At 33.1% G+C, this 18,160-nt stretch overlaps 1 protein-coding gene across 4 annotated transcripts in view; it reads right to left on the minus strand.

The window, feature by feature from the left end:
* The window catches only part of LOC106465144 (zinc finger protein ZFAT-like), a 40,602-nt gene that overhangs the window by 3,306 nt on the left and 19,136 nt on the right, over positions 1-18,160 (minus strand). For all 4 annotated transcript variants that reach the window (XM_022392977.1, XM_022392978.1, XM_022392976.1 and 1 more), the window contains exons 10-15: positions 14,284-14,901; positions 10,450-10,686; positions 8,943-9,170; positions 3,444-3,724; positions 2,483-2,639; positions 1,268-1,420 (exon numbers count right to left, since the gene is read on the minus strand). In XM_022392977.1, coding sequence (XP_022248685.1) covers positions 1,268-1,420; positions 2,483-2,639; positions 3,444-3,724; positions 8,943-9,170; positions 10,450-10,686; positions 14,284-14,901 — 1,674 coding nt within the window. The remainder of the gene's footprint in view (positions 1-1,267; positions 1,421-2,482; positions 2,640-3,443; positions 3,725-8,942; positions 9,171-10,449; positions 10,687-14,283; positions 14,902-18,160) is intronic.

The raw sequence follows: 18,160 nt of genomic DNA on the forward strand, positions 1-18,160 counted from the left end.
TGTGAACATAAAACTTATTAACCCTATGTATATGGCAGGGTCAAATTGTGCATGTCATTACTTTTCACAGAGTTACATTCAAAATTTAATTAAACAACTTTATTTTCAATGTATGTCAATAAACTTGGCATCAAAACATAGTATATAATTAATTTTTTTTATGTTTAATTAAATGTTTACAAGAGGTCAAGCATTTACCCTGCACCTGTATTTGCTAACCTTTTGTAGATATCTTAACCCTAGAATTACTGATGACTCCAATGCCTTTTTAAACATGTTTTTCTAAACTGTTTGTATACCAAGTACTTCACGAGACCATGAATTTGTTGACTTATGCATGATCCATAATAACATAAGTAACACAAAATATTTAAAACGAAAATACTATAAATAGTACAATTAATCCCGCTAACTACAGCTGGGGTCCTCCATATTATTTGACACAGGAAATGAGTGAATTCACACAAATGTTTACTCAATGTATTTAAATTAGGGATTTGCAGCTTGAGGAAATAATGTCAACTCTATGTTTCAGACCTTAAACTTGTTTGTTTACTTCTTTTTTTGCAACTGCATTTTCACTGCAGCTTAAAGATTTCTGGTGTGGGAGACACCTTAGACATTTGTATACATTTTAGACATTTGCGTGAAATGGCTAAAATCAATCATGCAGTGGTAAAGAAACAAAAAACTGTGTGTGATCCTGTCAGCAACATTGTGTCCAAAAGGGGCAAGAACCCTATATATATAAACAAATGATGTGCAACATCAATACAGTTGCAACAGTTAGTTAATAATCACTATGGTACATCTGTCATGCCTGCCATATAAACATTAAATTACATCCATGGCCTGCATGCAGCTATATACATATGCATATAGTAAATTATGAGGCTCCATATAAACCACATTAAAACAACCGTGTGTCAACAGTCATAATGGCCTCTGTTATTTGCTAGGTAGTCAAATAAATTTAAAAACTACCATAAACAATGCACAATGATGCATTTAATAATACTGCCCAAGTTTTATAACAATACAATAAAATAAAATTACTCAATATGATGTTACAAATGGATCCTACCAGTAACAGAAAGTATAAAATTAAGTTCGTAATTTAAGATGTAACTTCTTCAATTTTTAAAATGCTCTCTCTCAAGTGCATACTTTATTCATTAACATATAAAGAAAGGCAACTCACAGTTTAGTTTTAAACAAAATAGTAGCACCGACTGATTCAGAACAAAAATAAATAAAAAAGACTTACCCGCAAATGACGTTTCAAGTCTGATATATTCCCAAAAATGTAAGAACAACTAACACACTTGAAGACTTGTTCTTGATTTTCTAATATCTCTGGTGTGGAAAAACTGGAATTTTCATTATATATTGCCCCCTTGTGGTGTCTACTATAGTGAGCCTTTGTTCATTAGAAAAAAAATCAATTACTGGACTACTAAGGTATTATCTGTTATATATTAATGGTAATTCGCACTGGTAAACTTATGTTAAAAACAACTATTCACAATCAACTGGGGGTGGGCAAAATGATATTTTTAATAGAAAATGTAAATACACACACACACACACACACACACACATATATATATATATATATATAAGTATGTTAAAATCAACATTACTTCAACTGGGGTAGGGGGACAATAATAATTTTTTTTTACTGAAATTGTATATACATATATATATATATATTAAAATCAACATTCCTTTAAATGAAAACAGACTGTACAAAACAAAAATGTCCATAACATAACTGAGTCTATTAAGTAATGGCTCAGTAAAAGAACCTTTAATTAAAAGTTGCTTCTTTTAATTAAACATCTACTGAACAGTTTATTTTGGACATCTGTTTATTTATACTGACTTTGAAGCATGTGATGCTCATGTATTTCTGATGTGAATAAATATTTTCTACTCATTTTGTAATCATACACACAAAATAGTCATTTACTAACCAACCACAGAACATTTAGCCATTCTAAACAGTGTTATCAATCAAGTACACTTTCCAGTTGTTCAACAATAAAATGAAGGAATGGCTTAAAAAATACATTAGATATTACAGAAGTTGAATTGCAGTAAACAATACATTAAATATTACAGAGGTTGGACTGCAGTGAACCATCATACATTAAATATTATAGAGGTAGGAGTGCAGTGAACCATCATACATTAGATATTACAGAGGTAGGAGTGCAGTAAACCATCATACATTAGGTATTACAGAGGTAGGAGTGCAGTAAACCATCATACATTAGGTATTACAGAGGTAGGAGTACAGTGAACCATCATACATTAGATATTACAGAGGTAGGAGTGCAGTAAACCATCATACATTAGGTATTACAGAGGTAGGAGTGCAGTAAACCATCATACATTAGATAATGTAGAAGCAGGTGAAATTAGTAAGGGTTGTGATGAACATAAGACTTGAATTTTATTGAACTTCCAGATTTCTCACCTTCATATAACCAACTGTGTTGGAGGAGTAATCACAATGTTCACAAGCATACTGGCGCACCACATCATGGGTCTCCATGTGTCTCCACAGATGACTTTTCTGAGAGGCACTATAATCACAGCGGTCACATGTGAAGATATTTCCTTGTGTGTGTATCCTAAAACAAAATAACAACAAGACTATGAACTAGCCAAACACACATTCCATATTTATTCTTTTATGGAATTGTATATATATTTTTTCTTCTTCTTCAACAATAAAGACACCAAAAATGTCACATTCATGTCCATAACTATACACATTGAGCCTATGAAAACACGTTAATACTTTGTTTAGTGCTTTAACCAGAAATTATGATATTAAGGCTGTATGTTCTAGAACTTCTGCACAACAAAATTCACTTGGATTCTATTCATCAGTCACTGCACACATGAGCCTCACTAATAAGTTCACATGGACTGAACAAACATGGGACCTATAAAGCAGCCATTACACACACACAAAACAGACTTAGTTCACAAGGACTGAACAAACATGGGACCTATAAAGCAACCACTACACACACAAAACAGATTTAGTTCACAAGGATTGAAAAGACCACTCACAGTTCACAAGGAACATAACCATGATGGCTTAGTCAGACTGTGTTAAAGTGAGTAACAAACCATATTAAATCCATATCTATATATACACACACATATTATCATTTAAACCACTTCCCAGAATACTGAAATCTTGAACAGTAGGAAGAAAGTCAGAATCGTGTAAGACATATAAAAAATATTGACTGATTACATGGAGTACAAAGAGAAAATATTTTAAGAACTAAAATTTACATATATGTATACAAACACACACTTAATAAGCAGATCATATAATTAAACTTGTTAACAATTTAATAGTTAAACTTTGTTTTGATATAAGCCTAAGCCCTAGTTAACACTGCTGAAAAAATACTCACTTAAGATGGGTCCTTAAAGCAGTCTTAGATTTATAAGACTTTCCACATTCTTCACACAAGTGAGATTTCTCCTCTGTGTGACGCAACATGTGCACCCTGAGATTGTTTTTGCTGCGACTCTCATGAGAACAGAGTGTACATTTGTAAGGTTTAATTCCTTCATGGATCCACATATGTTTCTGTAGATCTGTGCTTGAACGGTGAAAGATGCGATCACAGTAAGGGCACTTGTAAGAACGTCGACCTAAACGACCAGTCACTTTTTTGTTTGTCCCCAGGAGCTTAAGTCCATGAAATAGAAAAACAATATAAAAGTGGTATTAAACGTAAGTATACAGAAACAAACAGGTACATACATTTAGAAAATAATAAAAATCACAGGTAGGCTAAAAGTAATAGGACTGTATAACATGTATTGAAATATTGTATTTCCTGATAACAATCTTTATTCAAATAATGCACTGCAAATACAAATTAAAATCAAACAGGTCTGTGTAGAGATTTATTTCTTTATGGAAATTACTGCTGCCACCTCTTCTGTATTGAATAATAAGAAAAAAACATTATATTTATGAAGCATCAGAATCCTATTACTTTTTGGCTACTCTGTATAATCCAAGTTCAATGAAGTTCTTCAGAAATGTTACAGAACCAATACCAATTTTCAACTTCTACTTATTTGTACAGAATATGTCCAGAAGCACAGTTTCATTTTTTTAAGCCTACCCAAAACCAGTAACTTGGGTTAAACCACATATGGATAAAGTTAAAAGATTGAGCTCCACATCACAAAAAACAAATGGTGTTGAGAAAAAAAAAAAAAAGAGAAACTTAAAAAATTCCCAGGAACTTTTAGCAAAGTTGATTTTAGAAGATTAACTTAAAATTTTACAGATTCAAAGGCCATGTAATATAAATTTTACACTTCAGAAAATTTAACAACTAATCCCAAAGTCAACCAGAATATGAACAGTATTTTATCTCTGGCAGACAGGCACATCTGGCATTTTTTCAACTCTCTTGCATATCTTATAAGATATGTAGTGTATTATGAGAAATCCAGTGGTGTTCGTCACCCAAAAAGTGAAAATAACTGGAGGATATGCAATGATTATATTTTTTGGGAGATAGAGAAATGTTTTACTAAATTTTGCCAAATTTTTTGGTGTTATTTTAATACAATACCTATTGAGGTTCTCAAAAAGCCAGTGATACAGTAGACTCTCCCTATTAAGATCATTTTTGGGTCTGAACAAAAGTGGTCTTACTATGGATCGACCAGTTCACCAATTAACTTTTAAAATATTTGAACATTCAATTGTAATGTTATGTGTGATGTTCTCCCATGTATTATTTAGTTAGAGGGAATATTATTTTGTGGACTAGTAGTATTGGTGAAAGTATTAGGGCTAACATAGAAGGACAGTCGACGACAATAAAATAAAAAGGTTACATGGGTAAGTGCTAATTTTTTGTTTTTCTTAACTTTATTTATTTATTATTATAAAAGTAAATAAAAATGTAATAATTAGAAAATTTTAGGCTGGATAAGGTTAAATTAGGTAAAATAAATAAAAATAATGATAATAATAACATTTTTCTGTGAGGTATACTCGCTAGGACTACCAGCTCACATGTAGCTTGAGCTTTATGTAACTTGATTAATGTAACATTTGCTTCATGTTACCACATATTTTGCAACTTTTTATGGCAGGAATTTTTAAAATCATGGTCCAAATGGCAATAAAACAAAACAATGTAATTAGAAACACCATCAGAGTAATTTAAAAGTGACACATGCTGAGTGTTGTCAAATAATGAACACGACTGCAATCAACAATGACCACACCTGTTAATGTTTATCTTCAAAAAATAAAAGACAGCGGGCGGTTGCAACATGGAATGTCAACAATGGTCTCGGGACTGATTTCAATGGTCGTTGTATGGAATAGGGGAGTGGTCGGCCTGGGGAAATATTTTATAAGGGTAAAGACAGGCAAATTGTCGGGACTATAGTATTTTGCCTGCAATGGGGGAGTGGTCTGCTTGGGGAGATGGTCGCTCAGGGAGAGTCTACTGTAATTGGAAACTGTAAGAACAATCAGCAGATTTTCTGTCAAGATTGAACACATATTGGAGTCAGAAACATCAGATTCAAAACTTATTTGCAAGTTAAAAAATGCTCAATGTGCTGCCAGTGCAATAGGTTTGGATGCAGTTGTGACAGGATACAGTTGCAGAGAAAGCAAATCATAAAAGAGGTCAGAGAAAATTTTTCATTGGTTCTCATAAAAAAAAAAGTCAAACAGCAAAAGAAAGGAATGTTTTCCTACATTCCAGGTATTTTCAGTGAATTGTCCGAAGACATGGACAACCATGGACAGAGTGGTTAACTTTGGGGAGAAAATCATTGTGACCACAATATCCATAGAAAAAGTCTCAGCAAAGACTCTTCAGGTCAAACCCTACTAATCCAAATATTTTACAAGACTATTAAAAATTGTTGATTTAAAAAGAGGGAATAGGGATCTTCAAAAAATTACAGAAACAAGATAGGTAGCATAAAGTAAAAATGCAATTGCGAAAAAAGTAAACAAACAAGTTTAAAGTTTGAAACATACAGTTGACATTATTTCCTCAAGCTACAAATCTCTATTTTGACTCTCTAAATATTACAGCTTTTAGAGATGGAAACAAAGAAAATGAATATACTGTGGCAAGTATGTTAACATTTGGAGTTAGCCCATGAAAAGACAACAAGATGTTATATGGATTATAAAAAACCTATGATGGAAAATCTGATAACATATTATTTTACATTATTTAATGTTTTTTAATTTCTACAAAGTAAATTAGAAACAAAGTGCTTTTCCAATTACTCAAAACCTGAAACTATTGTCACCTTATAATGAGTATTTAAAATAATCATATCTTGGTATATGCAGTATAAATGAGTAGCAGAATCATAAATATTATACATTAAATAATCTAAAGTGAACATAAATCACTTGGAAACTAATTTCTAAAAAGAACACTTAAGTACATTATAGTCTCCTAGTGGGTCAGTGGTAAGTTTATGGACTTACGATACTAAAATCTGGGGTTCGATTCCCCACAGTGGACACAACACAGATGGTTCATTGTGTAGCATTGTATAGAATAAATATACTGTTTTACTTAAGGTACAAAAACTTTATAACTGTTGTACGAAAAGAAAGAAGTTTTAAATGTTAAAAGACCAAAATAACAGGTGAAGTTAAACATAATTTTCAAACCATTGGAAAGGATTAAAAATTTCTTGTTTTATCTATACGTGCTTATCTGTGATTTTTTTTTATTAATACTATGTGTACTATGATTACCAAGCTAACTGAATATCCTTAAAAGTGTTAGAATCAAATGAAACATTCAAATGTTGAAGTCAGTGATGTAGCCTAGGCTGGGCCTGACCAGGTACATTCATGGCAATGCCCAAGTGAGCGTTGATAAATTTTTGATCTATAAAGGAACTGAAATGCAAAATACTAGTTCATTGTAGTAGTAGTGGTGAAAAGAAGGGAACCAAATAATTAATGAGCTGATTGAATCACACATCAGCACATAATTGAGCATATCATTTAGTTTGAAAATATTAAATGCTCCCTATGTACAGAATGGGTAACCTAGTTTATTGCTTATAACACACCGTTGTTTTGATGTCAATACATACAAATCAATGCCAGAATATTATACATTTCTTTGGCCACAGACTAAGGTAGGTTCCGCATACATATATACAAAGGGACCAGCTCAAAGTGCTCTCTGTAATATAAGCATGTTCTGGTAGTGTCATGACACATTTAACTGGTTATCAATGCCACTGGTAGAATGCATGTAAAAAGAAAATAGTTAAACTTTCAAATTAAGCTCAATGAGTATCAGAACACCCATTCAACTTGCTTAAAACAAAAACCAATCAAACAGGGATAGAAATAATGAAATAAAATTACATTCACTCGAGGGAAAGCTATCAGGAAGATTACATTCCCTCATGTAAAGTTGCATTTCCTCATGAATTGTTTTTTCATTTAATCCATGTAATATGTTCACTTTCATTGGTCATAACTAAAGGAATACAGACAGACCATGCATTCCTGATTGGGAAAGCCAAGTAAAAAGATAAAATTCCTCAGGAATGTGGGAATGTAATAGTTTGATCCCTGTCAAACAATTAAACTAAAGTCAAAAATTGTATTTCCCTATAAAACAATAAATAGAATAACCAAGAAATTAAAAAGCAGAACATGGATCTTACAAATCACATGACACAAGCAAAATAAATATTAAAACTCTTTTGAGATTGTTGATAAAAGATAACTTCAAATGTTAAGTGATCCTGGATACTAACTAATTTCAAGAAAGTTTTTCCTAATACAACTGAAAACATTGATCCACCAATGCATACAAAAATGGCTAAATGAATGCAAAAAAAATTCTAAAAATGATAAAACAATTAAAAACATCTTGCTCAAGGTCGTAGAAGTTTCCGACTATCAAACCACACACCAGCAAACTACAGGACAAGAACTATGCTCACAGTATAGATATTTCTGTTACTTTGACTGATACGTGATTAACATCCTTTTTATTTATTTAATTCAGGGGAGTTAGAAAATTTGCAACAAATATCATGAACTGCTGGACTTCAATATTCTCAACCAGATAAAGAACAAATATTTCCAGTACCAAGTAATATGTGAAGGTAAAAATACAAAAACCGTGAAAAATACTTAACAAGGACTAATTGGTAACAAAGTACTTTCTTCCATAGATCTGTATTTTTGTTAATACCAATGGACTAACGACCAAGTATTCATGGAATTTAACAATTATTTCTCTAACTATCTTTGCCAAAAACCAGTGTTCACTAAAACAACAATGGTATCACAATGAACACAGCAAATAATTTTTGTACATGCACATGCATAAAAACCACTTTTATTTAATTCTAAAAGAAACACTGTTTGTGTAATTTAAAAATTTACTTCATGAATATATCAAAGTGTGCCAGAATGTCAGTTAAAATTATCAGTTACAGAATGCTAGAATATTATTTAAAATCTCATCGATTACATATTATTTTCTTAAATTTGAAATTAGCTACTTGTTTGTTCTGAATTTCGCGCAAAGCTACACGAGGGTTATCTGCGCTAGCCATCCCTAATTTAGCAGTGTAAGACTAAAGAGAAGGCAGCTAGTCATCACCACCCACCACCAACTCTTGGACTACTCTTTCACCAATGAATAGTGGGATTGACTGTCACATAATAATGCCCCCACGGCTGAAAGGGCGAGCACGTTTGGTGGGCCTGGGGATTCGAACCTACAACCCTCAGATTGCGAATTGAGCTCCCTAACCACCTGGCCAGCATTAGCTGATGAGACCACAGCTATCTAATTAATGCAAATACTTATAAATGCAATAAAAATGTGGAAATTCAGAAATTCCTTTGCTCTTACCTTTCTTAGCTCATTTCTATCCATCCCTGGATGCTTCAAAATAACATGTGACTTGAGAAGACGAAAATTCTGGAACTCTGTATCACAGACTGGACACTTGCTCTGAGAGATTAGGTGTTTCTGTCGGTGGTGCCAGAGAGAGGTGCGAGATGGTGCAACAAATTCACAAAACTCACAAGGGAAAGGCATCTTTTCATGAACCGTTTCTTGGTGTCGTTTTAAACAGTCCTTATCAAGAAAAATGAAGTTAAAAAATAATTTATGCTGAGCTTCTGAATCATAAATCAATCTGCTCTTAATATGTGTCCTTTCTATGAACATGCTTTAGAAGTATGATTTCTTCTACATGGTATCAAATTTCATTCCTTGCGACAACTAGATAAATGTAGTCAATTTATACACCAGCAGTGTGGTTTCAGTTTCATACCTGATAAAAAAAAAAGCTGCTTATCCTAAGTGTTTCTATGGCTGTACCAAAGACTAAGTAACTCCATGCAGTTTTTATGTGCAGCATTTCTGAAACAAAATACAGATGGATGTTGTGTGCTGATCCTGTGATTATGACATTGACTCGACTAACCATAAATTGCTGGCCAATTACAGCTAGGATACAATGGGTGCCCCCTGTATGTATGTGTACTTATAAATTAAGTGATACCATCTAAAAATTCAAATATACTGAATGAACCTCTTATAGATGGTATTCTTGAGTAGACATAAACATAAGAAAAATGTATTACAGTAATACAGTATTAAACTCAATACACAATTTAAAAGAAACACTAAGTGAAAATTGGTCAAATAAAACACTTCCTTAACTAGTCTAAAGACATGCATCCAGTGTAAGCAGTCTTAAATAAATTCCCAGGATTCAGTTTAATAGTCATACACACCACACACATATATATATCATAAATACACATATACCACCAAACCAATGTAGATGGAATAGCTTGAAAATTGATTACAAAATACTGCATCAAAACCTACCTACCCTAAAAGCTTTTTGTAAACTTAAAAAAAAACAACAAAGAAACTGGATCTGATTATTTACATCCATGTCTATTATTAATCTGCAGCAATTAACTTTTTTTCTGCTTTCAATAATAAATTTTGAAAAAAAAAGTGGTATATCTAAGTTCACCAGTATATTTTATGTGTAACCGCATATATAAGCTATTCTATTACAATAATAAGGGCAATACTGAGATTCTAATTACTTACAAAAAACTTCTAAATACCAAACTCATTAATCACTTTGAAAATTACTTTTTATGATGCAAACTTATGACAGGAACAACAACTAAAAATAATCTAAATATAAATTATAAAAGAAAGTTTATTATGAGGTGTGTATATCTTTAACAGAAAGTTTTTAAATACAATTATGATGCTGAAAAACTGTATTACATGATCTCAACCTTCTTTAAGTACAACTAGCTTTATGGCTTTGTATCTTAATCTTTCTAGCTGACAACATACTCTAAAAACCAAAAAGTTCCTTCACCTTTGATACTGCACTGTAGGAACACTTGGTGCACTTGAAGGGCTTATTTTCCTCATGAGTTAGTAAGTGAGGATCCAGGTCCATGACTGTATGAAAGAGTTTACCACAGTGCTGGCACTCCACCTTTCCAAATGCTTCCTGAATTTTACTGTAAAGATCTGTTGTCAGCAGCTTGTAATTTAATGATACATGGAGACTGAAAGATGGCTTTCTATCACCTTCTGTGACAGCTGTTACCTAAAATTGAATTGGAAAGACAATTTACTAAACAAGTACTGCAAATCACCAGGTACTTACACAAACTTAGAGGCATAGCTTTAATTTAAACCGTAAATTTTACAAACTCTGTACAAAAATAATCATTATATGTTAAAATCTACAATAAAGAGTATCATATACAATAATATATTCATAGAAACCTATAAACATAAAATAGAGTTATCTGTCTATCTCATGTCACAAGTTGTTGTAAGGAACTGGCTGAGTCAATTTTACTGGATAAGCAATCAGATAAAAGAATTGAGTTAAGAAGCCATTCTAATTTTACTGTTTAATGGCACAAATGAGCACTCAACTGAGCGAGGAAGTTGGTATAAAATACATGAAGTTGATGCTAAATGAAAGTGACATTTAATACTGCATGTAGCATGGGTACTTCTGCAACAGCACAGATTGTGTGCTATAGCTCATAACAGTGGTCCATACCTCCACTTATGGCATTACTCTTTAATCTTGGTATTGCTGGATACCAGGGGCATCACTAGGCACTGCCACATGGAACCCATGTCCCAAGTCTATTTGACAGAGCCACGAATCCCTAGTTGGTGTCTTGAAAAATCAGAATAGAAAACCATAATCAATATCATCTGAAGCACCAAAAATTCCCAAGCCCCGAATCTTTTATCTATCTAGTGACATTTCTGCTGGGTACTTTTGTTAGTATTATCCTAATTTTTATTCAGTGACAAGGCCAACAATAAGGAACATAGACATATATACACAAAATAGAAGTACAAGTGATACAGTAGATTTAGAATAGTAAAAAGTATTCTGGTTAGTGAGGCAACTGCTCCAAGACAATCTGGAAAGCACTGTCTATTAGGTTTATTTTCTACCCACTATCTTTACACTATAGAAAGAAAAATCTTGAATCTTTCTCCTTCAGTCTGGTAATAAACAGAGCTAATTAAATAGATGTTTATACTTAGGAGTAAATGCATTGTTTTATTAGTTGGTTTCTACCCTTGCTGTTAATGGCATTTTTGGCCATAATCCCAATAATAACTCACAAGGTTCAGCTGGCTTAAGAAATTTAGGTTAGTCCTAACTATATATATTAAGCTACCAATGCAAAACAATCTTTATGGTAAATAAATAATAACAAGCAACACACCAAATAAGAATCAATGATATTTGATGTACTGAACAGTAAAATTAATATTATTAATACGGTAGCAATATATAATACAATATACCTTACTTAAGAGAACATAGAATCACTTGCTGTCTGCTTGAAGTACTGTTGTAGAAGAAAATTGTGAACTTAATATAACTTTCTTATTTTTTCTGTTCTTCCCTATCACATCTTTTGACCAAAGAAAACTTGAGTATAGTATCGGATGGGAGAGACGTCTACATTTAATAGGTTACTGTATAAACTGTATTGAATCTTTAGCAGTAATTTTCTCATAGTACAACCAAAAACTGATGTTTATTGAGATACAATAACTTAAAAATCAAAATAATGCCTAAAACTATCCATGATAATATAGCAATGTTTAATGCAATACAAAAAGAAAAGAAAAAGCTAAACATATATATGTGTGGTGTGTGTGTCTATATTTTATATATGAAAAACTTTAATATTTTAACTATTCACTATAACAAATACACAGAGCTGGTTACAGAACGTAATAACGTACATTAAATCTTCTGGAAAAGACAAAAAGGAAACATAATAAGCCTTCAGAAAGTAGAAAGTTCAATAAAAATAATAATACTTTGGAAAGATACAATAACAGTAGTTAATATGTAGTGAGAGAAATTGTCAAAGAGTAATTTAACTACACTAATAATGTAATGTCATAGTACATACACAACTGTCATACAGCTAATATATATATATATATATATATTAAACTAATGGGAGGTAAAGCCACTGGTAGTCAATACACTAAAGTCATCCACTATTACCCCAAACAACAACTCAGAATAAAAAACAACTAACTGTGACCTCATGTTTAAATTCTATTAAGATGATTTGTTTAGCCAAATTATAACCTGTGATTTTTTTTATTCTGTATTGTAAAGGGTGGTTTATAAATGAGATTTATTCATTCAGATAGTTCAAAAGACACAACTAATTGATAAAACAATTTAAAGCATACTATGATGTCTATGAATAATTAATCTCATTTTAATAAGTGAATATTTTCCAACTTATGATATTAAATAATGCTAATTGTTAGGGTGTAATAAAGTGTGTCCCAAGACACATCTGAGTTTAGATTTCTCCAATTCAGAATTTTCTAATTTCATAAGTTACTGCAGTTTCCAACCAATAAGAAACATAAAATAAGTATAATTACAAGCAAGAACATAAAATCTGCACCTCCTGCCTTCTTGATTTGCTCAGGTAATCAGTAAATTTTTCAAACCTACCATAGAAGGCCTTCCTTCTCTGACTTTTGATATTGTTTCCTAAGCAACTTTACAAGGCTAGTGGATATGTTTATAACCAGAATAAAAAACAGATTCTCTTCTATGTGAAAGTCTAAATTTTTCTGTCTAGATTATTCAGTCATCATATGTTTCTTATTCAAATATCATTTTGGTGCTACTCTGAACAGTTAACATAATTGTTTGAACCTATTTATAGCATAATTAGAAAGAAGGATAAATTATAGTCATTTGGGGACATTCTATTATAATGACTAATATATTTTTTTGTGTTTTAAGACATATATTTGAAAGCTACATACATTATTTTTAGACACCCAAAATTGTGAGACTGAACAAGGCTTAGGGAAAAACAGCTTCTGTTTTATACATGAGAGCAAACCAGTTTGATAGTGCAGCAAGTACTACAAATCCAGTTTTTTATGTATTTCTTTTATCTATTGTTATATATTTTGTAACAAAAGTAATTAAAATTGAAACAATTGAAACTTCCCAGCTTAATCTATCAAAACTTCAGTAAAATAAAATGTCTAAAATTTCACAAGCTAGAGGCAAAAGTCACAATGAGCTTAGTGCATGTCATTTTCAAATGTTGTTTTTGTTATGGTCTGCTGGAAGCTATTAATATCTCCTTTTGTGACTTATTGCTTTGTTGCCAAGAGTTACTGCTTAGAGTACAAAGTGCTGCAATAAAACAATAGAAGAAAACAGATAAGAAAAAGCTAAAAGTTACAATTGTGAAAATAAGTTGTTTGGAACTTGTTTAATCAAAACTGCTGAAGAAAGACTGGTGTTATACTTGTTTTATTTTATATATTTCAAACTTTCATTTCACTGTATAGTGATGATTTCTCTTCAGGCCTGTGGATCAAGTATGTTGTTAGGGTACAGAAAATAAGAGATAAAATATTAAATTTTTTAGTAGAAACACTTTATTAAAAAAATTGATTTTTGTGTAAAACAGACTTTTAATATTTACTGAAAGCATGCTAAATTTCTTATAAATATGTTTAGTAATTTCAGAGTTATAGTACATATAGTTTCACAGTTACAAACTGACTGACCCAACTCACCAAATGTACAGATGTAATTCTAAGAAGACTCTCTCATTTTAAAGTTATCACATAAATCTAATACACTTGGTACAGTTATTACCTGGTTGTCATCTTCACAAAGTTCTAGTGGAATATTGACATACTGATTCTGTGCAATAGATCCCCGAGGCTCAGGTAGGTACCAGCTTTTGTTAATGGACTCTTCAAACAATTGGTCCAAAGTCTGAGTCACTTGTTGTGACTCTTTTGTTGTTTCTTGATCTTGAGGATGTTGTGGATTTAAGTAAGTCTTATCGTTACACTGGCTATCTAATTTGTGATGACTAAAGTGATTTTTCAGGAGAACAGAACTCAAAAACATAGATTCACATACAGAACAAACATATACTATCCGATGCTTGCGATGATGATTTTCTAGATAGGATCGTCTTGAAGCAATGTAGTCACAAAGTGAGCACTGCATAAAACTGGTATTATCTCTAATGTCATGAACATAAAGATGCCTATCTCTATCAATTTTCTTCTTGAATTTCCTGTTACAGATGTTACAAACGTGCAGAACAGACATGTTACGATCAGCTTGAGTTTGAAACAGTGCTAAATATTGCTTGCCTGATGGCCCTTGGTGGTATTTTCTGATGTGATTTATTAATGACTTGATGGTGTTGTAATCATTATGGCAGAGCTTACATTTGTAACGGGTATTATTGTGGATCGCCTGGAATCAAAATGAAAAAAATGTTACAACAAAAATAAAGCCTATAGTCCTTCATTATGATAAAAAAAATTCCATAATCATACAACTCTCAAACAAAATAATTACCTCACTAAAATATAGAAAGTCATCATATTCTGCTTTTTTTAATTAAACAACTTTTACATCCAAAACCTACATATGCTTTATTTACACATATTTAAATCTAAATACATGTATGACATCAAACACATCATATTAACTCTAAGGTGGTATTAAAATAGATACCCTTATATGAATGCAGAGCAATGTCCATCAGATGCTATTTACCACATCCACACATATATGGCCTTTTTAATAATAAACATTTAATGTCCACTTTTTCTGAAAATTTGTGATACCACAAGATCTATTTTTGTTCTATCTTTTATTGAATAAAATGTTCCATCCTTTTATTCAAAGAAGTATAATCATTTAATGTAAAAAGCAATATCAGAATGAGAGAAGGGAAACTTTGCATACATATACCAATGTATTCAGCAATTGAATAATATTTTAGTGTGTAGAAACAGAATGCAATTTTACTTTTGGATGCGTTTTGAACTATAACAACTCTGAAAACAGATCAGAGGTGCAGAAGGTTTTATGATGTTACGCATATTTACAACAAAGGAAAAGAAAGACATAGTCCCATACAGGAAATGTAACCTTACATACAGAAGAAATGGCTCAAAGTTATAATTTTCCTACGCTGAAAATGTATTTCTGACAGGAACTTATTTCTGCTCACATACATAGCTATTCTCGTTCACTACTGCCCTCTTTTTGCAATCAATTGTTTGCATGCCCCAAGCCTTTCACTCCCTCACACACACACACAGTTGGACAGTGATCCTAGCCCCAATATATTATAATTTCAATCTTCCTGATGAACAGAATGTGGGTAAAATAAGTTATGTGCCCCAAGGTGTAGACTTGCTAGGGCACGACAGACAATACACGGGAAGTCAACTGCGTTCAAAACTCGACCTCTGGGAACTGACATCTATGTTGGGTAGGACAAGGATCATACCATCTTCACCTCAAGTTCAGCCGAGGGAGAAATCCCACAACTGATCTGTGAACAGGGCACATGTGAGCAGAGTAAAATAACATACATATATATCCACTCAAATCAAACACACCAGAACCACTTCAAATGCAGTAACATCCTTGGCATAAAGACACCGAGGGGTAGTTTGAATGGAAGCAGTGGAGCAACCAACAAGTTCACCCACTGTGACACACAGCACTGGGGTAGTACACTCAAGGCGAATTGAGTGAGGAACCAGGGACACTCTGAACACATGTGAGGATTTATATTTACTGGTTCAGCTCGTAATTCAAAACTCAACTGCTGGGAATCGACTCCTAAGAGGGAGTAGGATGAAGGATCCCAATCATCATGATGGCGCACTCCAAAGCTGCAACATCCTCTTGGACAAACCAGTGCAGAGTTGGAGTGTCCATTTGGAGAACATCTCATTACCTACACCATCAGAACACCACCAACCTACTCTCAACTGAAGGGAGTCTTTATTGTTTATATTGTATATCTCTCATTCAGGAGGATACCTCCATGGTTCACCACCCCAGCAAGCATACAAGCATACCTAACTGGGCAACATTCGCCACTGTGTGGGTTCCAAAAGAAATCAGTAGGGACCCTAGAAGAGAAAAGAACAATATCTGTAAGTCAGATAACACGTTACTCACCACCCTGTTAAAATCTAGTAGAGGTAGTCAACACAGCTACAGGGGGAAGATGAAGTCCCTTCGAAGAGGAAAATGCCAGATTGTGAAGGTAATGAGATATGAATGTGTCAGGAGAAGTCTACATACCAGCCCGCAAAATATCTCCTGTGAATAAGGACGGAAACGATTAAGAGAACCAATGGAAAAGGAGTTGAAGGAGGGGGCCTTGAGACATGATGGGATGAACCTGCAGAAGTACCAGTGGAAGTAAAATAGAGCCAAAGACGATAAAGACTGCAAACATACTGTATCAACTCTGGCTTCTAAAGATTCTGGAATTCCAGCATATAAATAAGGTCGAAGAAAAGGTGCTTCCTGTAAATCTCGAAGGGCAGAGAAAGGTAAGTGAATACCCTCCAAAAATGCATCCCGACCAAACAAGTCCCAACAACAGACCAACCAAGGCAAGTCCTGAAGAGGACAAATGTGTCATAGTAGTGACCAGTAAAGAGCCCAGTTCATCGTCAAATTATTCAGGCGACTGGTAATGTGCTTCAGCCAAAAGTTGAAGGGAAGAGAAGTATCTCAAAACAGTAGTAAGGGTCAAACGAATCTGTGAAAATTGCTACCTGTTAAGAGAGAGAACAGGTTCGTACCTGGCATCCCATAGATCCAACAACGGGTCCAACCTTTGAGTGTCCAAATATATATCATCCTGACGATGATATGCCAGGGCATGTTGTTCAGATAAAGGAGGGGGGGAAGAGACACAGTGACGTCCTCACATAATTATGTTGCAAACCTCCCTGCATGCAGAGCAAGATCAGGAGAAAGAGGAAAAACTAAGTAATTCCCTTGAGAACGATCAGACAACAAAGTAGGGGTAGACTCAAAAGCAACTGGTTGCATCTCCAAAACTTCACAAACATGTGTAACTAACTGCAGAAAAAGGGGCAGAAGGTGGCTGATCAGATAAGTTCTCAGGAGAGGAAGCTATAGTAAAAGAAGGAGCAGGAAACAGGGAGTCTAAATTCTCCCCAAAATATCCCGTTTCAGAATAAAAATTCAAATCAGAGCACCTCCCGGAGAGATACTGCCGGGGCATGAAGGACTCAATCTCCCCTCGAATCAGGTCACAGACAGCTTTATATCCATTTTTTTTTTTAGTAATATATTTGTAGGAAAAAACAAAACAACAAATTCCCAATTATTAGAAAGCGAAAACTAAGAAAATGTCAATCACAAACGTTAGTCTGAATGCTTGCGCTTTGTTGAGAAAAAGTGATTTTATTGTCTGCATACAGTGCTTATATACAGTACCTGCATAGAGGGCATGTGAGGACTGGTGTAAAATTTTGCAAATTAGATATTGCTGAGGGCAGTCGAGTGGAGTATATAAAGACTGGAACAAGCAAACACAATGTTAGATGGCAAAGATGAAGATTGAGAAATAGCTATTAGTGTCAGTGGAGGTATGTATGTTTTGGAAATGTGTTTTTTTAATATTTACTTTTAAATTAAGAAATTAAATAATGTATAATACTAAAAT

The sequence above is a fragment of the Limulus polyphemus genome, unplaced genomic scaffold (assembly GCF_000517525.1).
Source record: "Limulus polyphemus unplaced genomic scaffold, Limulus_polyphemus-2.1.2 Scaffold1848, whole genome shotgun sequence".
In the NCBI taxonomy this organism is placed as follows: domain Eukaryota; kingdom Metazoa; phylum Arthropoda; class Merostomata; order Xiphosura; family Limulidae; genus Limulus; species Limulus polyphemus.